Below are 24,142 nucleotides of genomic sequence, written 5' to 3'. Positions count from 1 at the left end.
GGGAAAATCACTCACTGGCAGACAGTTTCAGCAACAAGGATTTTTTATTGAAAATGGCTTACCTCACAGATATATTTGACAAACTAAATATCCTCAACACTTCACTTCAAGGGAATGAGGCAACTGTACTTTCTTGGAATGACAAAGTGAAGGCATTCATGAGAAAATTACAGCTCTCGAGAAACAGTATGGAAAGTGACATGCTAGACATGTTCCCTACTCTAGTGTCAATGGTACAAGACACTGATAATCCAGTGCTTCCAATGGACATAAAAAGCTGCCTACTTGAACATCTCATAATGTTGAAAGTTCATTTCATAAAATACTTTTGCAATGAATTTGATTTGTTTCATTCTGGTCCGTCACACTAACAATTATAAATACAAACCACTCTGTCCAATGTGACATATAAGTTTTTACTACATGAAAACTTATCTCCCTTACATGTTTCGGTCCTTATGGACCATCTTCAGAGGGAACATCATTATAAACTGGAAACTACCATCACAGTAGGTGTTTCGATTTAAAATACATACTTATATCCTATAATGCACAGTACGCATAAAGTCGAACATTTCACAATCACAGCAGCTTCCTGGTATTGTAAAGTTTTTGTATGCATTTTAAATCGAAACACCTACTGTGATGGTAGTTTCCAGTTCGTAATGATGTTCCCTCTGAAAATGGTCTGTAAGGACCAAAACATGTAAGGGAGATAAGTTTTCATGTAGTAAAAACTTTTATGTCACATTGGACGGAGTGGTTTGTATTTATACTTTTGCAATGATTTTGATAAATTTAATTGGATTAAAAATCCATTCGAAAATGCTCCTGGGCCATCATCTCTGAAGGTAAATGAGCAAGAACAACTTATCGATCTCACTAGTGATACTTCATTAAAAAGTAAATTTAACGAATTTAACTTGTCTCATTTTGGTCCGTCACACTATTAATTACAGAGTAGATAATGAAAAGTTCAGTCCAGTGTGACATACAAGTTTACAACACTTCAGTCCTCATTCACTTTACATGTTTCGATTCAAAAGAATCATCTTCAGAGGTGCACCACTATGATAAGGAAACACTATCACATACGACAGTTTAACAATATGCACTTTAGATATGACTAATGCTCTCTATATAAATTTTGTTATCACGGTTGGTTTTGATGTTTGTCTTAGGCACTCACAATGGCGCTTTTTGACATGTAGATTTACTAGTTATTCTGACTGGGGTTTTCCACTGCACGCAATATTGTGTTCACTTTTTCATACAGTACACTCCCAGTATATTTAAAACTGTATTAAAATTTCCATGTAAAAAATTGGTTATTATATTAAAATATCTTAAGCCGACATTGGGTCATATTGTTTTCCTCCTGATGGTGGGAGATGTCGTTTATTTCTCTTGATTTTATGTTATTATTAGTATTGTAGTTTACGTGCATGCTGTGTCATTGTAAACTCGTATGTCACACTGGACTGAACCTTTCATTATCTACTCTGTAAATTTAAGGAACTGTCTTTGTTGGAGTTCTGGATACATATTGGCAAGGAGTTCCCAACTTTGAGCCAAAAAGCATTGAAGATACTGATTCCTTTCGCAACAACTTAGTTATGCAAGACAGGCTTTTCTGCTTTGGCAGCTATAAAGTCAAAGTATCGTTCCAGGCTAAATATTGCTAAAGAAGTTAGAGTGGCCATTTCTGATATTACACCACGTTTTGATAAACTTTGTTCTCAAAAGCAGGCCCATCCATCACACTGAACTTTGATATTTAAATGTTTGATTTTCTTTGCAGAAAAAATTAAACACTTGTTGGTTAAATATTGTTTCATTTCAATACATACTTTGGTTAATTGCAAGTGTTAAAACTAATTTATATGGTAGGCCTAATACTGTGATACTTTAATTTAGAGTAAAAAAGCTGATAAATAGTACGTAGAAAAACACAAAATAAACTGAATAAAACGTCAAACATACCATGACTTCTATTTTGATAAAAAAACAGGCTGGGGGTCTGAGAGTATTTTCTCTTGTCAGCGGGGGCTCAGAGGTAAAAAGTTTGAGAACCACTGTCATATGCAGATTACTGTATCCAACTTAGTTCAAACTTTAATGCATACAAACAAGATTTCTCTCTGACACAGTTTACTAGTAGAGTGTTTCCAGATTCTGTAGGTCAAGAATGTATTAAAAGTACCTTGACAATTAGAAACCAAGAGCTGGGCATTTAAATTGCTTACCAAAAGGCTGGCAGCAAATGTGTTAATCATACACAGCCCACCTGTGAATGATGTAAACTGCCTTCTGATCCTGGACTCGGAGAATTTTGAGGAAAGGTGTCACAGTGAGCTTGTTACCTTTTTACGCCTGCTGGCAGCAACGCTCCCTACCGGCACCCTTCAGCCTGTCACATTGGTGCTGATGTGGATCCTTCACTCAGCTTCAGTAACACCTCCACTGCTTCTGCATGAACCAGCCCCCACATGACAGTTACAGAAGCGCCTATTAAACCAATAAAAGCATCATTCTGTGTCAAACGACACAGCTGAACTGCAACTTATACCAGGGATACATGACACCTCTTACAGAGTACAGGAGATATATTGCATCCACCATCAAATGCAGATCTAAAGGGCAACCCAGTCCACATTCTTGACAACTCTCTTTTGTGTAATTTTTCATGTGTATAAAATATTTAAAGGTAACCTTATCTCTATGGGGCACAACACTGAGCCTGATATAAATGTTCTACTCCCAATGGAGAGGCATAGAAGAACTTTCACTCTATGACCAACAGGTACATAAACTGGTAGTAAAGACTCAAACACAGGCATACAGCAATTCTGCAGCATGTTTCTACATGGCAGCAAACTCTGAATGAAGATCAATGTGTGTCTGGTTCTAAGCAAGCTACATGAAACGCTATTTCCAGTGCTTTAATCACATTTTAAAATGCACCACAGGCTTGTGTTAAGGACAATCTACTGATGAGGAGTATAGCTCTTGGGGAATAATAATGTCTGTTACATTTCTTTCTTCAGTCTCAAACTTCAGATTGGGGGGAAGGGGGGGACACTTGGTAAGCCCTGTACCAATTCATTCATATTCAATGTATTCTGACACAATTAGGCCAGGCAGTTTATGCCTTTGAGGCCTCATGTTCATTCAAATTATATTTAAAAATCGAATTCCTGTCTCACAGGGAACATTATGCTGTCACAATAACACTTCATGAAGCTGAAACCAAACTGTACAGATTTTCATGGAAGCAGCTAAACCAATAGGCTTTAGAAAACTGCTGTTCACCGTGAGAATCGCACAAAACACAGTGTGCATGCAGAATCCAGTCTTGTTAATGTTAAAACAGACGGTTCATATAGTAACCGGTATGAGTTAAAAGATATCATTTTATTGATATGGTGATTATGTGTGCACAAAATAAAGATTTTTTGGTAATACCTTTTTTAATCTATACCCGCAAATCTAATTACATATATATCAATCAGTTAAAACGGAAAATGCTAAGATTAAAAAATCCAGTAATGTAAATGTGATTTGTAATGCTTACTACATTTGCTTTAACAAGATTCAGAGCCAACGCGTTAGCATTAAATCAATTACTAATGAGAAATGAGTAAATATCACAGGAAAGCAGTTAAAATGTAACCGTCAATGAGAAAAAATTCATTATAATTTAATTTATAACCATTCCCCTCATTCTGAATGCTGTAAGATGTACTATCATACAAATGTTCGTTGCCCACAGAGCATATAAGGCACAGACGACCACCATTTTGAATCTTCTTCCTTCTCCACGTCTTCTTAAGAAATATTTCGAAACGTACCAAAAGCTCTGCTGCAGTGGGCGTTGGAGTAATATAAACCATTTACACACAATTTCCCAGTACAAACTCAAAATTTTTTAACAATTACACGCTACTGAAACACGAAGTTCTTTCAGTAAGGCGAATTTCTGGACTATAAAAATGACTAATGGCTGTCACAACAAAATACTGGCATTTATCAATCAGTTTACCACTACAATTATTGTCAAATTTGCGACTACGTAACTAGAAGACAACAGAAATCTTACCGACGCCTTAACCTTCCATGCAAAAAGCCTGTACGTCAAAAATTAAAAGGCCTCAAACTCATTCAACCGAGGACTACCACGCTTAACCAGTCGATCATTCCACTCAGTCATCCCATGTTACATCGCTCTTAGCGCCACTAACGGACCTAACGTGAGTTTCTACAATTTTAGCGACGCACGAAGGACAATGCGCAAACATTTACGTGATTTTACATGTTTACAATGAGATTTGATAACGTGTAACATATAAGGATGCAAATCATGCTGTTACGTTGACAGGACGCGGCAAAGGATTGTAATTAAAGCAAGGAATACTTGGTGCTACTTCGAAGGTAGTGTCTTTCAGTCATGTTGTCTATTTTACGTACCCATATTATATTTAACAAGTAGCTTTTCGTTAAACATTTGAAGTTACATGTGTACCATCTCGACTACGCTCTACACTATGGCGAAACTGAAACATCCCCAGCTACTCGTACTGTTTACATAAATGACTTCGTATTTTGAATTTCGGCACTCCAATGATGAAGGGTTGAGGGAATCGCATATTAATTGTTAAGAACGGTCAATTCACCGCTCCCTCTTTGTATGGCTCTACCACGGTGCCGGAGGCCAGACAAGTTTCATCACAAGATGTCATCGTGTGACATCTTGATTTGAACAATTCCCGACTCAGATCCTTGAATCCTTAATAATTAGTACTTTACCGGTACTTCACACATTACAATGTTATTTAGTGGTACTAATGTAGCATGCAAGTTAGCAAGAACCGCAGTTTTTTCCAACAGTAATTTAAATTAGTCCAAAAGTCAATGCATATTTTCCAGCCTCCATTTGCTTCACCTCTTACAAAATTAGAACTCTTGTCGAGGAAGAAATGCCTTATAGTCAACTCATTTTGACAGATAATACGCACTTCAAAGCTCGAAACATTGCTTTGCATTTCTTATATTGAACACATGAAATTTGGTATTGAGAGAATATGATTTTTAAAAACCATTCGCCAGTGTAAGTCCTAGTTTCTTGTCTTGCTTCACAGTGCCATCTCAAGCATATAGGTTATGTATCATGATTACCATAAAGATATGTAATATAAATTATATCCACCCCCTGAGATCTACAGCATCTTCTAACCAGTATGGTGTAGGTTTAATGAAACAATGTATGACTGTACAGTGTCTCTGTAACATTAGCTATCAGGGACAGTGGGTTGCAATGAATGCATTTGGCAGGTGCCAGGATGGTACTTTGAAATCAGGGCATGTTCATATCCTTTCCAACTCATTCACTAATAATCCATAAACAGATGCTTAAAATCGTAGTTTATCTCCAAATCGCTCATGAGTTTTGCCTAGAATGTGTCATTGATGATAAGGCTATTCAGTTGACAAGTAGATTGAGCACTTTCGTGTGCAGATACCATGGAACTGAGGTGCACTATACAGCAATATGCCTGGGGCAAATATGGATGGAGCAGTGAGGTGGCTCTGCTCCATAGCAGCGGCAATCCAGACTTTACGATTGATGATGCGACACCATATGCAGAATTATGGATGGGGACTCATCCAAATGGGCCCTCAGTTCTGAAAGGTTCCAGCCAGGAACTTGGCGATTGGATACAGACTCATCCTACAAGTCTTGGAGCCAAAGTCACGGAGAAATTTGGAGTGCAGCTTCCATTCCTGTTCAAAGTATTGTCTGTCAATCAAGCATTATCTGTTCAGGCTCACCCAGACAAGGTATTTCATCTCACCAACAAACTGAAGTAGTTCCCTGCTACTAATAAAATATTAATTTAACCAGCAGTGTGCAACATGTGTGGTTCTGTCCAGAACTTAACTCTTTTTACTGCAGAAATGTATTACTGTAGAAGGGACAAACAAACCCTATTCTTACTTCAACTCTGAAAATGGAGAGTGTATGCATCTCCTAGATATTGGCACCCAGCTACAGAGTGGAGAAAATTTAACATTGAAATAACTAACTTAGGTAATTATTGAAACTGAAGAACTCTGAATGTTTATAGTTCTTGGAACTTGAACTCACTCGAAATATACCTTCTGTTTAAAACTGGCAAGTGAGCACCATCCTTTGTAACACTTGCTGTGGAAATTTAGAACATGAGCTATGTTGGGGTTTACTGTCATGTGCTGTCTCACAAAATCATCAAATTTTGTTATCAGACACTCGCTGAGAAACTCCACTGTAAGCATCCAGACATTTACAAGGATCCAAACCACAAGCCAGAGCTTGCCATTGCGCTCACACCGTTTGAAGCTTTGTGTGGCTTCAGACCTATTGAAGAAATAAAACATTTTTTAGAAGGTAACACAATCAGGTAACATTTTTATGAACAAAGATCAGTACTCAGCATATGAAAAGCCTTTTTTTTTTTGTTGCAGTGGTACCAGAACTGAGAAAAGTTGTCGGGCAGGAAGTGGCGAATGAGCTGCTGGCGAGCGATGAAGCAGGAATGCACCAAGCCCTGAAGAACTGCTTTAGCTCTCTGATGACATGCCCCAAAGAGACTATACAAGTGCAGCTTCAGGCACTACAGGAAAGACTGGCATCCCTAGGTATGCCAGACACACTCAACAATAGTTTTGATCCACATTCAGGAGATCATGGGTTTAGTCTTCACCCCAAGATTTAATATCCTGACTTATGGTTTTCCTCAGTCCCTTCAGGCAATTTTCTGGATACTCTCTCAAATTATGTCACAGCCATTTCCATCCACATTGTTTCCAATTCATTACTCATTAATGAGCCTGCCATTCAGCACTGTATACTCTGAGCTCCTGACAGTGTTGTTAAATAAGTAAATAAACAGTACGATTCTGTTCTTTCTTGCACTTTAATATACGTTTCTGCTACTTTAACACAAGATGGGGAGGGGGGGAACATTTATTTTTTTTTATAATCTTTGGACTTCATTTATCAGGATACAACTCCTTTAAAATGTACATATTTATTATTTTGACCTAAGAGTATGAATGTTTCTAACATATTAATCCAGCAAAGAGTACAAATTATGAATTTCCTCATTATGGAATTTTCTTCATTCTCCTGTCACTTCCTCCCCCTTTGTATCAAAATATTCCCCTCAGCACCCTGTTCAAAAAAACCTTCAATCCAGAGTCTGCTCTGAAACGACTGTATAGACATACAGAAAATAAGTAATGCATTCTGCTCTAAGAGCAAGAAGCTAAGCATGTGCCAATCTTTAATTACTGCTGTCAGTGTATACCTCTTACCCAGACGAGAGTTCTCTGGCCGACCAGAATGCTGCGCTCCTTCGGACACTGCACCTCACTTACCCAGGAGATGTGGGCTGTTTCAGCATCTATTTCCTGAACCATCTCATTCTTCAGCCAGGCGAAGCTATGTACCTTGGCACAAACGAACCGCACGCATATATACACGGAGGTAAGCAATTCATGAACTGCCAACAGCAGTGAATATTATTAACATGATGACAGTCATCTTGGATGTGTCATGTATAGTTTTGTTGACAAGTACCAGTGTTTTGGAGGAACCTATTTGCTGACACCACGTTCAGGGTTACCAACCTACATGCTGTCACATCTCTAATGATCATAATCTTAGCAGGGAATGTGACATTTGTGTTTAATTACTTTCTTTATACATTGGCATCGAAGACAATTCTTACTGTGAAACCCCACCACTTAAGGTTTCTTTGGGGACTGGGGGGATTTGAACAATAGATTTAGGAAAATCTTAAATGGAGGTAAATTTAACACTAGGATCATTGACGTTGAATGTTACTGAGAGAGAACACTGAATGAAGGTTCCAGTGTATTGTGCAGTTCAGGAAGCGTCACAATCCTGTCTGCTTCACGAAACACCAATGCCTCATAAACAAGCCAACAGTTTTACCACTAGTGTGTGATTTCATAACATGGCTCTTATGGGTTTTGAGGGTTCAATATGAATTCCATGTGTTCCAAAACAATGGAGAGGAAAATTTTTGAACCCAAGAGGGGAAGTAAATGAACACTTAGGATATTACTTAACGAAGAACTTCATGCAGGTCACGTGGTGTTATTCTGTCACTCACTGGACATATAACTTTCATTTGGGAGGGGGGAGCTCAGAAAAAGGAGGAAAGATAACATTAAAATGGTTCTTAGGAAAACAGGCTGAGAGGATGGGAGGTGGATTGAACTGGCTCGGGAACATGTCCGGTGGTAACTGTGCTGTTATCATCAGTGTCAAATCTGTGGGTGCTGTAGATACAACATTATTGTAAAACAAGCAGTTTAATTGAAGATTGAAGAATGTCGTCTTCTGGGATGTGGTGCCTTATAGATCTTGTGTGAACAGATGTTCCTCCAAAACGTCGGTTCACACTGGATCTACATGGCGCCACATCCCAGAAGACAGCATTCTTCACAGTCACCACCGTGAAAACCCCAAATATTACATAATTGAAGACTGCTCTACTTACAGACTGCATCGAGTGCATGGCATGTTCTGACAATGTTGTTCGTGCTGGTCTCACGCCGAAATACAAGGATGTGGAGACGCTGTGCAGTATGCTCACGTACAGCTGTGAACCTTCACATGCAAAACGTTTCCAAGGCATCCAAGAAGACGAGTGTACACTGACATTCCGCCCACCAGTTGCAGATTTCTCCGTGGCTAAAATTAATGTGAGCACAAACAACAGGTTCCCTTCAAATGTTTCAAAGTGTACAGGAAGGTTAACAAGAATAATAAAGCAATACTTACACAGTACTCTGCTTTCCACCTCAGTAGTTCTTATAGAGAGCCATGTTGAAAATACTGGTATTAGGCATTAAAAAGCTTGGCATGATGTTCACACCAGTAAAATCTTACTGAGGCAGTATGATGATTCACTCAACAATGTTAGTACAGTTAGCATTACTGGATTTCTGGGCTCCTGACCTCTGTCTTGAGCATTCCAAACAGGACATGTTTTGTAAACTGAATCCATTTCTGTTGTCAGGTGAGAAAATGAAATATCTGAAGGAACAGATGTGTTCTGTTTGGAATGCCATGAGGACAGGCACCCAGACCGCACACCCTCTCCATGGGCTGTTTGTTCACGGAACAGCCGCAGTTAATCAGAAACCTTAAGCCATTGCAATTTTTCAGATTCCAGCCATGATGACTGACCATTCACTCATTCCACGGGACAGTGCTTCCATTCTCATCGTGATCAGCGGACAAGCAACTGCTGGTGATCTCGTGTTAGAACGTGGCAGCATCATTTTCCTTCCATCAGACCAAGTGCTGAATATACACTGTGCTCAAAGTACACAGGACCTTCTAATGTTTCAAGCAATGTGTAATCTATAGTACACTGCAAGTGTATATGCACATAAAATGCTTTTCTGTATAATGGAGAAATATTTTTCCACTTCTCATTATGGTTCTGAAAGTTTATCTTGAAAAAATAAAATATAAAAAAGAAAAAAAAATACAATCACAACCTTTATATAAAGTGGTCATTGTTTATTTGTCTGTGGGGCCTAACTGCCTGAACAGTTTCCAGGAATGCAGAACATTTTAAACATGAATCTGAAAGAAGAATGTCATATTGGAAAACCGAAATCAAGATAGGAAAGAAGAAACTTAAGGAGACAGGGAGAGGCTTTGTTGCTAGAGGACTCTCATAAAGCATAAACAGTGAAGGAAGGACGGGTTGGATATGTCACAGAAAGTAAACCATCTATTCTGCATCTTTGACAAAAACATTCACAAATGAAGTAAAAAAAATGTGTATTTCAGCATGTAGATATTGTGTTAACCGACGTTTTGGGGGAACATATTGCCTCCATCTTCAGGGTAGAAGAAAAAAGAAAATCTGCATGCAGAGAATCAGCATGAGCAGGTGCTAATACACTCCAAAACATCGGTTAACACAATATCTACACAGTGCCACATTTCAGAAGACTGCTTTCTTCATAGTCACCACCATGAAAACCTCAAATCTTACATAATTTATTTCAATTCACACAAAGAACGAGATGTAGAAAGTCACACTGATTCAACCGTATTATTTATATTCATTTAGTAAATATATAAAAAACATTACATATTTTGTTTTGCAAAAGTTGTTACATTTCAATATAAAAATCAAAGGCCCAAAAAACTTCAGCATCATTCAAACTTATTTGGTGAGTTTACTGTTCGCCACAGAACTTAATATTGCATGGTGGATTCCGAAGGGATCTTGCGACTTGTTCTCTCACGAGAACACTGGTGACATATAAGTAGAACCTGCTTGCAAGTCAGTGATGCTAGTCTGAACATATGGCCCACTTACTTACTACCTCTTAAATTTAGTATCCCTTTGGCATTCCCAAGAGTGGGTGGTGGTGGTGGTGGTGGTAGAAGAAGATAGGAAAGCAGTATGCTCTGAAGTTGGTAGCAGAAGCATGGGTGGTATAAGTACCATGGCAAAGTGGCACTGTTGTTACACCTGCCACCAGAAGAGCTGCAAACTATGATAGGAGCAGAAGACACCAACTGCAAAGAATGAGGTGAGAATTCTGCAGTGGACCAACAACAGAGCAGAAAAGGCTATACTGTGGAGCTCATGGACAGGAGTCAGTGTGGGACTTCTGGACTGGACAGCAGTTCTCATGTGATGCGAAATGACAAATCTTGTCTGTCATAATGGACATGTCTAAGTTCCTGTAAGGTGTGGAAGGGATAAATGCAAAAAGATGGGGAAATCCCCCCCTTCAAGAGTTTTTTTGTCCATGTTCCATGTAAGAGATCCTATTTGCTGCAGAATGAAATGGGGGGGGGGTTCTAGAAATTACATCAAAACATATGACATGTGCAGACTGATGGCATAAGGCACAAAGGCAGTTGAGGTCAACCTGACCAGCCTGCAAATGTAGTATGGCATGGCAGCGACCAGTTGCAACATTTATGTGATGTCAGTCATAGACATAACACGAAGGCACCCCTCAGAACAGCAGAAATGGTGATGCACCTGTAGGCTGCTCAAGACAAGCAGGCTTAAGGGCCATGACACACGGAGTGGTTTTTGCCGAGTCAGCAGCCGACTTGGCACGTAGTTCTATTGCATCAGATAGGATAAGACAGACAAGGCAGTGCTCGCCAACAGGCGGCAGATATGCTGACTGGCCTGTTGTCTGCAGGCAGTGCAGTGAGCGGTTTTAAGACTTTGTGCGCGCTGTTGCTACATAGATTGAATACATTCTCAGCAGTTTCTGATGCGGTGGATGAATCAATGGTAAGCATCCCTATATTAGATCTCATATAAATTAAAATATGTATATGTAATGGAATGAAGTTCTTTATTATTAAATATTTAACATTGTTTACATACAGTACGAAAAGCATACAAACATTTACTGACAGTTTTCTATTTCATTCCACTTTTTCCTGACAGAATGCTGGAGAGTAGGATTGAGGTCCACAGCCGACCAGCAACAGTTCATCGAAAGATTCACTCTACATACAAACGAAATTATAAAATTTATCTTCATCTTGTCATGCTTGATTAAATAAAGTGTAAAATAGACCTTTTGAAGTCCTATCTCTCACAATTGGGTTAATCCATATTCTCCGACATTTCCTTCTCCTCCTCCTTCAAAATTGATAAACAATAAATACAGTATAATACACAGATAATATATTGTAAAAGACGGAGACTAGTTGCTGAAACGAAGGAGACGTAGCAAGCCCAGCAACAGGAAGAAAAAGGAACAGGGATGTACCATTAGGCTGTTCAGGACAAACAGCCTTAAGAAGGGAGCAGTGTGACGTATTGCCCTATTGAGGACATCCCTCCCCCGCCAGCGGTGATGTAACATCGGGCGCTGTTTCTACTACGGTAACAGGCCAGTCAACACTCCGGCCCCCCTCCCCCGCAGTGACATAGCGGGGGATGCCGCGGTTGCTATGCAGCAGTAAACAACTCTTGACAGCATTGCCCAGCAACACTTGTAAACACAGCGACTAGGAACAAGAAAGCGAGGCGTTTTCCCATTATCTGGCTGAGGGTTTATCAGAGAACTGCACTGCCTAAGGAGTTAGTTAAAATGTAGCAGCCACCGAAGTCAGTTGAAATATAGCAGCAGTCGCGGAAAGAAGACGCGAATGCATGGTTAGAAGATCTTATGTGATAGTGTGTGATAACTGAAAAGTCAGCAAGTGAAGACTTATTGTGTGACTTCAAGATTGTGTGCTGTAGTACAGTTATATTGGGACTGTGTAATTAAGAGAGACTTGTATAGCTCCCGTGTTATAAATACGTGAAGACTACTGAAGACAGAGTGAATAGATTATTGTGCAGGGTTTGTAAAGTGTGAAAACCCGCAACCGTGTTATCAGTAACTGTAGTTACGATTTGTAGGTTGTTAAATAAACCAATTAACAATCTGAACGGCGTCTTCAGTAGCAAAACACATTACAATATCTTGATAAATCACAAATTTAATAGCTCCCTTAATCTAAAGTCTAACATAAATATGGCTGCAGTCATGTTTCTGACAATTTGTTGATTCTGAAAGTTGTTTAAGTCACTTTATATATTATATACAATTTTATGTCAATGCTTCATTAACATCAATTCAAAAAACATGTCTACTTAAGATTACAAAAATGTAAGAACAACAGTCATAGTATTTACCAGCATTTTTGAGTAGACTTAAATGAAAAAGTGAATTTTATCATAACAAGGAGCAAGATGACTTGTACTACTTTCAGAATAATAAATTGCTCAAATATGAAACTCAATACTGTGGTCTGATAACTGACTGTTAATTCACGTTCTCTGGTGAAGCCCTCTTCCTGTTGCCACAGCATTATCAGCTACTGATAACATCTTGGAGAATTCTGAACTTGAATCAGACAAGAGGTTGGCAGGGTTGTCCCATTCTAATACCTGAAACAAGAAGAGAAAAGCACCATGCCAGAAATTGTCCTGACATACTAAAAAGGAAACCAGAAAGAATGTTACATCCTTCATCTTGCAAATATAAACAAGCACCGATCATTTAACTGTCGTATTCAGTGAGACCAACAGACAGGACTTGCAGAAAGGAAGATTTTCAGCCAGTTTAACATGGTTCATGGGGTGCCAACAAAATGGCCTCTTCTGCTTACTGTTACCTGTCTGGAATTCTGCACTGCAAACCAGACCTGAAATCTGCTATCAAAACTGTCTCCTGAATTAATATTTTGGTCCTGTGCAATGTGATGCTGTGTGGCTTGGTAGATAGATACTGATGTCTCACAGAAACTACTACCCCCATCTTCAGGGTAGAATCCATCTATTCTCATGACAAGGACAGCATATTCCTCTAAAATACAGGTACCTGCATACCAGACTATAAGTGTCACATCCCAGAATACTGTAATAGTAACATTTACTTATGTAAGAACTTCCATTTTCAGAGAATTTCACAGAGTTTCTAGTAAAATTACAGCACACATCTTAACTGCTGCATACAGTGTAAGCATGAACAACAAAAGCATACCTGCCCCCCTCTCATGACTAGTACTCTGTCGCAGCTGGTAACAGTTGACAGTCTGTGTGCAATTGTCAAGACTGTACAATGCTTGAACTCCGTACGGACTGCAGTCTGAACGGCTGCTTCAGTCTCAGGATCCACAGATGCCGTTGCTTCATCCAGAACAACAATCTATCAATAATGACAACACCAGTGAACACTACTTATATTGGAAGTGAATAAATTTGTGGTAGGTGGCACTGGAGACAGACTCCTGGAAGATGGAAGAGGAATCCAAGATCCAAATCAGTTGGTATAGCCAGGAAGGAAACAAGGATTGAACACAACAGTCTGCAGGGTGGAGCCCATCACGCTCTGTGCCCTACAACACAGGATCATGGGAAAAGTGAATGGCCAAAGTGCAACATCATGGGTCAGACACGGCCTTTTTGCTGGTACAGTGGAACCTCGCTTCACAAGCATAATTCGTTCCAGAATCTTACTCGTAATGCGAAACACTTTTCCCCATATAAATTAATGTAAAATACGATAATGCGTTCCATGCCAAAAAAAAAAATACTCAAAAAATTTTATGTATATCATTTATTCGAAGAAAATTATATATACAAAGTAGATAACTTTCAGTCCAGTATGACATAGAGGTTTACAACACTTCAATCTTTATTCGCCTTACATGTTTCGATTCAAAAGAATCATCTTCAGAGGCGCACCACTACGAGCAGGAAACACTGTCACATAAGATGTTCTAACATTATGCACTTAGGTTATGAATAGTGCTCACTATATCACAGTTTGCCCTATGCAGCCACGTTGACGTGTAGATTTACGTATGATATTTCATTTAAGCGTATTTGCTGGGTATTCGATTGGGGTTTCCCACTGAATCGAAACATAATACACCTCATTCTCGCTTTTCAATGATTTTATGTTTCATTTCTACGGTTGCAAGGGTTATTAAACTTTGCACAAAAAAAAATCACAAATAATGTGTCTGAACACAAGTTTGGAAAAATGTGTGATCACAAGCGACACGATGCTAGCAGAACAAGCGCTAAACACAGACTGATGTAGCAAGCACACAATCTGGGACTTCCCCTCTCGTCACTTGTTATGTGAAACATCGCTCGCTAAGTGAGTCATTTTTTTACAATTTGTTTTGCTCGTTATGCAAATTACTCATTATGAGAGGTGCTCGTTAGGCGAGGTTCCACTGTAGTGGAATTGTATCCCTCAGGAGAGGGCCCAAGAGGGTAGAATTTCAGGTTATGAGTTGAGACAGGTCAGACACTGGAATGCTGATGATGAAATTCGTTCAATTCCCAGAGCAATGCTGGGTCCACTAAGCCTCTAACCTAATCATTTCTGGGGGCACTTCCCTTGAGAATAAAGTTACCAGAGCATGAAAGTTTGGGAATTTCTTGAGTGGCTGACAGACTGTCAGCTTCTCCACGCAGACAGCACCACAAAGATAATGACATTAGTGTCTAACCTTGGTGTTCCTCAGCAATGCTCTAGCCAGGCAGAGAAGCTGGCGCTCGCCGACAGACAAGCTCTCTCCGCCCTGGCCAACACAGGCCTGCAGCTGTCCACTGATGCTTGAAATTCTGTCACGTAGCTTTGTCTTTTCTAAAGCCTCCCATATGGCTTCATCACTACAGGACTCGAATGGATCTAGGTTGAACCTGGAACAGACAGATGTTTCCATCAGCACAACCCCTGTGAGATTAGAGGTTGGCAGAGCAGTGACTACTATTGAGACTATTGTCCCCTGGGAATACAGGGTTTTGCCCAGGATGGTAACAATCTGCCAGACTACACACTCTCTGGAGCTTGTGCCTGCCTTGGGAAAGGGCGAAGAAGTTGGGCAGAATGACTAATGACTGGCTCAGGTGATCCTCCCACTCTGAAATGTGGTCCGGCCTCATGTGTGTGCCATATTCACACTTACACTTGACAGGGGAGAGGGAATGGAATGGTATACAGAAAAATTCACAGTGGATCTAGCCCAGTTTCAAACCCAAGAGCTTCAGCACCTCTAGACCACTAAATCCCCATGGAAGAATGACACGCAGATGAAGGACTACAATTGGTCTCAGCATCTGGCAGAGTCCTGTGAAGAGGGTAGCAATTCTGCTCCTCACCACAGCCGTGCCTACATTGACTGTGGAGACTGTCCAGAACAGCACTCTTTCCTGCGAGGAATTCCACCTGAAGCATCAACCTCACTGCTCAAGTCAACAGTGGGTGAAGCCACATCTCCACTTTACACAGGGCCACCTTTATGCTTGTATCTTATGGAAAGAGACTGTGAGGATGGGAGGTGGATGGAACTGCCTCAAGATGGTGTCTAATGGAGGCTTTGGCCATCGAAACGCAAGGTTAGCAAGAAGTTATTTAACATAACGTCCTCACCTGATTGTGCCATCAAACAGGACAGGCTCTTGAGGTATGACAGAGACACTAGTACGAAGCTGTTCCAAGTTTATGTCTGCTATGTCTAGGCCATCTATCTTGATTTTACCTGATGAGAGCTCCACTAAACGGAGAAGTGCCACTACAAGAGAGCTCTTGCCTGACCCTGTTCGTCCCACTATCCCTGAAACAAATCCACAGAATATTAGTCAGATCTCTGCATTTGTGAGACAGGGGTGGAAAGTGTGTGTTCCCATTTTGATTATGATTTCTTGATGTTTATTTATGTCGGTGCAAATATTTCAGTAAAATGAAAAGTCAGTTCTTCATACCATTACATGTGTCATGCCACTAATTTCAATCCTCAAAACGGCATGGCCATGTCAAGCAGTATATTGCCGACGATCCAGGCTAATGAAGAGGATGAAGATAAACGACTAATTAAAAACCGAATGAATAAAGTAAAAGATATGAATCTTACTAAGATTTGTATTTTATCTTATGTACACATCTTTCATACTTTGGGGGTCAGAAGATTACATCTTCTGGAATGTGACACCCTGTGATGTGGTAGCTACAGTGAAGTTGGAGGCAAGAAGTTCCTCTGAAACACTGGTAATGATCTATTACACTATGCAACATCATATCTCAGAAGACTGTAATCTTCAGGCTCACTGCCATGAGAACCCCCACATCTGACTCACACAACAATCAAAATTAAATTTCACTCAAATCTCCTCTGGCAGTTAGGCATTCCCAAGTTGGTTTTAAACTCAACAGTGAAATGGCTGATCAACCAAGATGATTTAGCATGTTCACTTGCTGTGATAGCTTCGCATCTTACACAAAATTAAATTTGTATGATGACATACAGACCACTAATATAAAGCTCATTGAAATTTGTGTTGGAGATCAAACACGAGTTTAGGCAGGTGTGACTTCCCATTATGCACTTAACCTCAAAACTTGCAGCTGCCATACCTAGTCTCTCCCTGGGGTTTATGCTAAATGACACGCCTTTCAATACATCTGGGAGTCCCTTCCTGTATCTGAGAGTGACATTCTGAAATCTGATGCCACCTTCACTTGGCCATTCTGATGATGGTTTCGACACAACTCCCTGTTGCCCCTCATGTTCCAGGCTCTGCAAACAAGGGATCATTCAACTGCAGTACAGTACCACCTGCTTCAACACACAAAAGCTCTGCATTCTGCCAACACACTGCATATCTGTGTGTCCCATTTGGTTATCACAATAAACTGTGACTCCTTCCCAAAATAACATTAAATGGCTGCTCTCTACTGTGGAGATGGAATGTGTTTCCTGTGAAGTAGGAACTGAATGCATATATGTTATTCAGATAAATTTCAGTCTTCAAAAGATTAATTTGCATTTCAGATTCCTGAAATTCTGAATGCGTGCAACTTTACCTAAATTTCTGCCTTTAATCGAGGTACTAATCTGGCACTTGCCCGGAGGGAATGAGGAAAGCCATGAAATGGCAGTCAGAATAGTGGGCATCCCAGCCAAGATCACAGCTGGGCATTTTGTGAATCAGGCCACACCAACCCCTTCTTACCTATTTTTATGGCTCATGAAAGCCTAAATGGAAAATTAGGTAATGTTTCCTGAGAGGAACACACAGTACTTACATTACATTGCATTGCACTGAACTGAATGGCATTTGCTGGATCCCGAGTTAGTCAAAATGACAGTAGAATGTGGAATATGTCATATAAATACAATAACATATGTACAGTATGACTGAAGTTTTCATACAAGAAAACACAGTGGTTACACATGAGGCTATTCAAAAATACATCCAACTTATGCTATTTACACAACCTTTAAATGGGAGAGTCACTTTTTATACAACAAATATTCATGAACAGAGTAGAATGAATGTTTAGGTATCATTTTAGTGCTGTTTTAAATAGTGGTTTCTCATTCATAAGACTTCCGAGATCCGATGGCAGAGTATTGAAGATCTTTATCCTATCTTTTATCTGAAAGCACAAAAGGTTAGCAGCTGGTTTATGGAGATAGCGCTTGTGTCTTGTTAACACTGTGTGCATCTGCAATGGTCTAAAAATGTTCTTTGTTCGATGTAATGAAGTTTATTAATGAAAATATATATTCACGTGGAAGAGTTAAGATCTCTCGTCTCTTAAATAGATCTTTTTTTTAAGAATTTTGGGATTTAACACCCATCATGAGTCTAACATTTTTCTTTTTCTGTCAAATGAATTACCCCACAAAAGTATACCATACTGCATTAAGGAGTGAAAGTAAGCAAAATAAATTGATTTGACAGTAAGTGTTGCTAATATGCAACACAGATCTAATTGCATAACATGCTACTCTTAGCTCAGGAAGCAACTGACAGATATCGTTTTTCCAGTTTAAATAATTTATCAACTTGTAAGCCATGAAATTTTCTGTTTACTGCCTCTTCTATATATTTATCATTCTATCCAATGTTTAATGGATACTGTGGTGAGTTTCCTGTTATACATTTTATTAAATTTTCTTTACCTAGATTTAGGGACAGCTTGTTAGCAGGACACCATTTACTCATTCGTGAGAGAACTTTGTTCAACAGTAAGAAAAATCATCTAAATTTTTACTATAAATTATGATATAAGTGTCACCAGCAAATATCACGGGCACTGATGGGAGTTTACTGTAGGAGGGAGGTCACTTATATAGATTAAGAAAAGCAAAGGCCATAAAATTGACCCCTGGGGAACTCCATGCAATATTCACTTTCAGGTTACATAAAAAGGTAGGTTCCACAGTACTGAGGATGGCAGCCAGACGTTAACTTGCTGGTAACAGTCTGTCATTACAACAGAACTGAATTTAATGTCAACAATGAAAGAACAGGCATTATTATACCAGTGTGTATTATGGACGATACAATATATCTCACCCTGATGTATGAATTGATTCTCTCTACAGATATGAAGCGAACTTCTGTCTCAGACACAAGCCTCGTGGTGTACTGGAAAACGCCACTGATATGTGCTGCGTATGCTAGGGCCAGACCTGCAAGAGCTGGGGGCACCTGTCCATGAAGTACAACAGTCAGGAAGGCTGTGATGCACATTGTTGCCACTGAGAACACCAAAAAATCACATGTTCTGAAGCCTCAAGTTTGTCTGAACAATATTCACAAGTCAAGTTCCTACTTCACAGAAATCACACTGAATCATCATTACAAAAACTAATCACTCCATGCTGTTTAAGGGAATAACCACTGTTTGCTGTGGGAATCATATACTACGCACAAATACACTGTGTGGGCAGAATGCAGAGGTTGTGAATGTTAAGGCAGGTAGTTACTGCTGTGCTCTGAAGGGTTAATTAAAGTATATATACCTAGCAATTCTGGTCATGGAGTTCACTTACTGCTAGCCACAGGCAACAGCCTGTCCATGTTTTCTGACCTGACCACTCTCAACATTAGGACTGTATGGAGTGTATGGGTTATAGCTGGGCAGTGGTTGCATTGTGTCCCCCCTCACCAACACAGCTGCAACCACTGCAACAAAATTTTGTCAAAATCCTTTCAGCAAATTTAAAAATAAACCATGTCGACCACAGACAGGTACAACTATCTCTACGTACCGTCTCTTTTGCACGTTAGGCAAAGCGAACACAAATGCAGGGACAGAGGGCGGATGATGACACCACAGGGAAGTCTCCATCATCCACAGCAGCAGTGCGGAGAAGTAGTGCAGATAATTGTAAACAATGGATAAAACCAAACAATCTGGAAATACTGTATCCACTACCCACACTGTATTCAACACTGAAAAGCCCTTGATCAGTAGAGACTTGTGTTACTGTCACCAAACATCCCTGCCAACAGAAGAGAGCAAGCCCTGCTCCATGGCAGCAGGTGACACAAAGAAAGTAAATAACTTAAACAATGAACTGGAAACTTGCAACAGGGTGGAAATATGTACAGTCTATCACAAAACATTGTACACACATCACTGATCACCAAAACAGGTGCGATGAACTTTAACTATATGGTTTCAAAAGTCTCACAGAGCAGATAATCCAGGGTCTACTGTTCTGAGTGTAAGAACAGTAAAGTGTGGTACTACCAAGCCAGTTTTGTTTTGTGGATGTTTGTTTTGCAGGAGATTTCACTTTGTTTTACTATGTTACAAGGGGCAAGGACGCCCCTTTAACTTCACTGCATTGATCACGTTAGAAAGAGCAACGGGTTGCATATGAAACTTGCTTAGAACATGTAGGGAACAATGGTAGACGTGTAAGACACCAACCATTGCCCTAACAGTGACACTGCTACCCTAAGTGTTAAAAAAATTAAGTTTAAAGATTCTTGATGACAGTGGGTTACATACATGGTTTGAACTGCTATTTTGGACTTTGTCCAGTGTCTGAATTTATTAAAACCACTATATTTCAGAAAATGGTTCTATTTCCACTTTCAACATACAAAAAAAAAATGCTTTGTTGAGCCCCTCAACAGTGACTCTCAAACTTCTGTTGAGTATGAGCTCAACACAGAGTAACTTTTTCTCATAGCCTGTTCATCTGAAGAAGGAAACAGAACCAACTTCCGAAATGTAATGGTTTCAATAACTCAGATGGTGGATGTAGTCCGAAATAATAATTAGCAACATCATCAGCAGACATGTTCTGCTGCCTGCTGGTATCACCTGCCAAAGTGTCAATCCTGACAGCCAGCCACCGCATTGCTATGCAGCACAGGTAGAGACAGGTTGTGTTTTCATCAAACATCTTCATAAATCTGCGAATATACATCAACAATCATAAGATCAAAATGAAAAAGAGTGGATTTAGACAAGTCTTTACCAGGCTTCTGGGACTCCTGTGAAGGTACATTCTTATATTTATTGTGATGTCAATGCACTGCCAGGCAACAGCTCAATAAACGCACCGCAATACGAGCACGCAACAACAGGATGAATGTTTATAGCTCGTTGCTAGGCAAGTCAGTGTGCCAATGGACTGGTGAGACAGCTATCACATGGCCTGTTTTCTGTGTGGTCTGCACTGCACAACAATAGAACTGTTTTCTGCGTTGTCCATGCCGTGGCTATATAACACGAGTCTGCTTGCAGCTTAGGAGAGTCCAGGAGCATTCAACAGTTGAGAGTATAAGGACAAGATTGGAGCGTGTCCTTGCTGAATTGTGAAGATTGAGTACAGATTAGGACAGGGGAGCAAAGAGTGATTGAAGACAAAATAACAAGAAGACTTCATAGTGGTTTGAAGTGCTAGTTTCTGTGTTGAGATCCGTTGCCACGAGACAACTAGTGAAGACAGAGAATCCTGGTGTGTGTGCAATGGTGAACTGTGAATTGTGTAAATCAGTGACAGAGCTGTATTAATTGTAATTAATGGAGAGAGTGTAACCAAAGTGCTAATAAATGCAATCATCTGAACTAGAACCTGTTATTTTTGTCACAGGTACCCTCCTACATGTGACGATATTTAATTTTAAAGTTGGTTTTCCTAATAATAAAGCACTAGTTCTGAATGACAGTTCCAAGATTCTCACAAACTGAGGATACACAAGACAAAATAAAAAAATCTGAAGAGTTAAAATGTAATTATATATCATTTCAGGCAATGAACTCCACCTGGTAGAGGTGTCTGGCAATATGGACTAGCAGTATCAATTGGGCCCAACTGAGTAGGTTTTACTTGAAGGCGGAGGTAGAATTCAGTCTCCGAAATGGTGTGTTTTGAAATATAAACAGGATGGCGCTTTTGCATAAAGACAGCACAATGGATAATGTTTGGAAACATAATATTTTTACTACTGTACCACTGTCACAAACTTTTATATCTTCTTTCGCTAATTTTCTTCACCTTGCCATGAAGTCACTCTGTTTTCCAAAGGCATGTATTGTGCTCAGTCCCTGGACAGTTGTGCCAACCCAACTGATGATGGGTGATCGAGACACGTTCTCCAGTCGCTTCAAGTCACGGACTGACACCCTGGAGCAACAGAGAACATAATTCAGGCATGCTGGCAGCATGTCTGTCCCCAAATGCATCCTAATCATCCAAGTTTGATAAAGGAATGCATAAAAACCTGACACCCAGCAACCAGCTGACAGTGTTTATGTATTGTTTTAGCAGTGTAATGAAATATCTTCTCAGTCAACTAGCATCAGTACCCTGCATTTCTGAGACTACCCCTGTCTCCTTCACCAGGAGTCACTGCATGTGACAAGTGGGGTGGCTGGACACTGACTGTACTTGTACCAACAGAATGCACCCTCGCCTGTCCCATGCATCTGTGGGTACAGTCAGGCAGCTGAAATCATGATTTATGCCGCTCAACCGCTCAGCACATTGATTCCTGATGATGACAGAAACAGAACACTAGACACTAGCTCCCATACTCACATGGCTGACAACCCAGGAACGCTTCACAGCATACAGTTGCCAGGGAAGCTTCAAACCATGTTTTGTCTGCATATAGAAGTTCAGTATGCTGAGGGCTTACCTAAAAACCTTACTGATGACATAATAGATGGCCGCAAGAACGAGCAATGGGATGATGAACCAAGGGAATGCCAAGCAAACAAACAGAATGGCAAAGAGAATGATCCACATATTCTGCATAATGCTCTCGACAGTGATGGGTAACCAGACATCAACTGGAAAGAACAGCACAATATCTCAAGTGCTTATCATATAAATATCACACTCAAAATTACAAGAAATTAAAATGAACCAAAGCCGACTACCTTCGTCCATATCACGAGAAAAAATATTCTGCATTCTTCCTGTAGGTGTAGTTTCAAAGAAGTGCATTGGACTATGCATCATTTTCTTAAACAGCTTGTTATGAAGATAGCTTGAGGCTCTTAGCGTCACCTAAAATAAACCATATTTAATGAAAAGTAGTGTTTGTTATTCTGAAGTTCTAGAACTGATCTTTCCATCTACTTCTGTGTCTTTGTGCATCTCTGTACTCTTTAAGATTATGAACATGTTGCTCCCATCTTGTGGGATCTGAGATTTTCACAGTGGTGAGTATTAAGATTTTGATTTCCTGGGGGGCAGGAAGCTGTGCCTGATGGCAATCCTGTTACGGATCTCACCTACAATACAGCAGCAACCTCCTCACCATGGAAACTTAATGACTTACAATCAACAGAGTTACAAAGAGAAAAACATCAGAATATTTAAGAACAACACCACCACGGAACCTACATATAAAGAAAAGCCAATAATCTTGAGAAATACTATAAGACACAAATACAGACACAGCAGTGAAATCAGAAACAGTTAACTGTAATGGAAGCTGTACTGTACCTTTGTAAACGTGAGCCCCCTCAGTAAGCTTGTTCCCAAGATCACAGGAATCGTGACAGCATACACCAGCTGGTACATCGGGAAGTCTGGATTGTCATTGATGTTGTGACTGGGCATGGTCTGATTGTTAACGAACACTGTGGCATTCTACAGTGTGGAAAAGAAAGAAATGTAGTATCTTCAGGGATGCGATCCTGCGTAGCGCAGTAGAAGTTCGCTGATGTTCCTCCTGAACGGTGGCAAACATCTACCAGATGACGCAGTGTCACAGTTTGGATGGCTGTACTCTTCAATCAACAACAGTCAATATAACACAATAATACTCTGTCATTTATGAATACAAATGTTGGAAAACTTCTTGTAAAAGCATGCTTTCAAGGAGAAGGATGAATCTCAGGAAGGGAGTCTGTAAAATACAAGCAGTGAACATCAAGTTTTAAGAAGTGCTGAGCAGTGCACTGACAAAGTGCAACTCAAGAGTGGGAAGAACTAAAGATTCATCTAGTGCAGGCATGTCAAATTCAACTTGTACAGAGGGCCACCTCAGCCCTATAAATAATAGTCCAGGGCTGCACTTCAAAATAAAAATATACATTAGATTTTGATACAAGGAAATTTAATTCTATTTATTATTTAGGAATAATTTCAATATAATTACCTAATTACCAATATAATTACTATAATTTGCCCACAAATCAAACATGCAATTTTACCTTCTATTTCACAACAGAAATAAGCAATTTCCCATTTTCCTTGAAACACACGGCGCTCACTTTCAATACTTATTTTTTTGCT

At 39.8% G+C, this 24,142-nt stretch overlaps 2 protein-coding genes and 1 long non-coding RNA gene across 13 annotated transcripts in view; 1 reads left to right on the top strand and 2 right to left on the bottom strand.

The window, feature by feature from the left end:
* The window catches only part of LOC111867413, a 10,036-nt gene extending 5,848 nt beyond the window's left edge, over positions 1 to 4,188 (bottom strand). For all 3 annotated transcript variants that reach the window (XR_002843345.1, XR_002843343.1, XR_002843344.1), the window contains exons 1-2: positions 4,100 to 4,188; positions 2,364 to 2,508 (exon numbers count right to left, since the gene is read on the bottom strand). This is a non-coding gene — a long non-coding RNA (uncharacterized LOC111867413). The remainder of the gene's footprint in view (positions 1 to 2,363; positions 2,509 to 4,099) is intronic.
* On the top strand, positions 4,163 to 9,545 carry LOC111867411 (mannose-6-phosphate isomerase). 3 transcript variants are annotated; one of them, XM_023857243.2, is made up of 7 exons: positions 4,163 to 4,250; positions 5,516 to 5,838; positions 6,283 to 6,424; positions 6,502 to 6,675; positions 7,340 to 7,525; positions 8,570 to 8,772; positions 9,239 to 9,545. In XM_023857243.2, the coding sequence occupies exons 2-7, from the start codon at positions 5,521 to 5,523 to the stop codon at positions 9,440 to 9,442; spliced, it is 1,227 nt and encodes a 408-aa protein (XP_023713011.1). In that variant the 5' UTR covers positions 4,163 to 4,250; positions 5,516 to 5,520; the 3' UTR covers positions 9,443 to 9,545. The 3 variants fall into 3 exon arrangements, with proteins under 3 accessions (XP_023713011.1, XP_023713012.1, XP_023713010.1); XM_023857244.2 differs by lacking the exon at positions 4,163 to 4,250 and adding an exon at positions 4,257 to 4,431 and having other exon boundaries at positions 7,358 to 7,525; XM_023857242.2 differs by lacking the exon at positions 4,163 to 4,250 and adding an exon at positions 4,257 to 4,431.
* Positions 9,546 to 12,541: 2,996 nt separating this feature from the next.
* Positions 12,542 to 24,142, bottom strand: part of LOC111867454 (multidrug resistance-associated protein 5) — a 39,731-nt gene continuing 28,130 nt past the window's right edge. For 6 of the 7 annotated variants that reach the window (XM_033752668.1, XM_023857343.2, XM_023857345.2 and 3 more), the window contains 11 exons: positions 23,348 to 23,494; positions 22,777 to 22,906; positions 22,533 to 22,686; positions 21,890 to 22,018; positions 20,710 to 20,801; positions 18,945 to 19,129; positions 16,993 to 17,155; positions 16,012 to 16,195; positions 15,089 to 15,281; positions 13,606 to 13,770; positions 12,542 to 13,010 (listed from right to left, as the gene is read on the bottom strand). In XM_033752668.1, coding sequence (XP_033608559.1) covers positions 12,891 to 13,010; positions 13,606 to 13,770; positions 15,089 to 15,281; positions 16,012 to 16,195; positions 16,993 to 17,155; positions 18,945 to 19,129; positions 20,710 to 20,801; positions 21,890 to 22,018; positions 22,533 to 22,686; positions 22,777 to 22,906; positions 23,348 to 23,494 — 1,662 coding nt within the window. In that variant the 3' untranslated portion in view covers positions 12,542 to 12,890. Of the gene's footprint in view, positions 13,011 to 13,605; positions 13,771 to 15,088; positions 15,282 to 16,011; positions 16,196 to 16,992; positions 17,156 to 18,944; positions 19,130 to 19,642; positions 19,900 to 20,709; positions 20,802 to 21,889; positions 22,019 to 22,532; positions 22,687 to 22,776; positions 22,907 to 23,347; positions 23,495 to 24,142 lie in introns of those variants that run through there. The other variant, XM_023857348.2, reaches the window with a different exon arrangement.

This window comes from Cryptotermes secundus, unplaced genomic scaffold, assembly GCF_002891405.2.
Source record: "Cryptotermes secundus unplaced genomic scaffold, Csec_1.0 scaffold423, whole genome shotgun sequence".
NCBI lineage: Eukaryota > Metazoa > Arthropoda > Insecta > Blattodea > Kalotermitidae > Cryptotermes > Cryptotermes secundus.
Note: the sequence above shows the minus strand (reverse complement) of the source record. Positions and strands in the feature narration are given on the sequence as shown.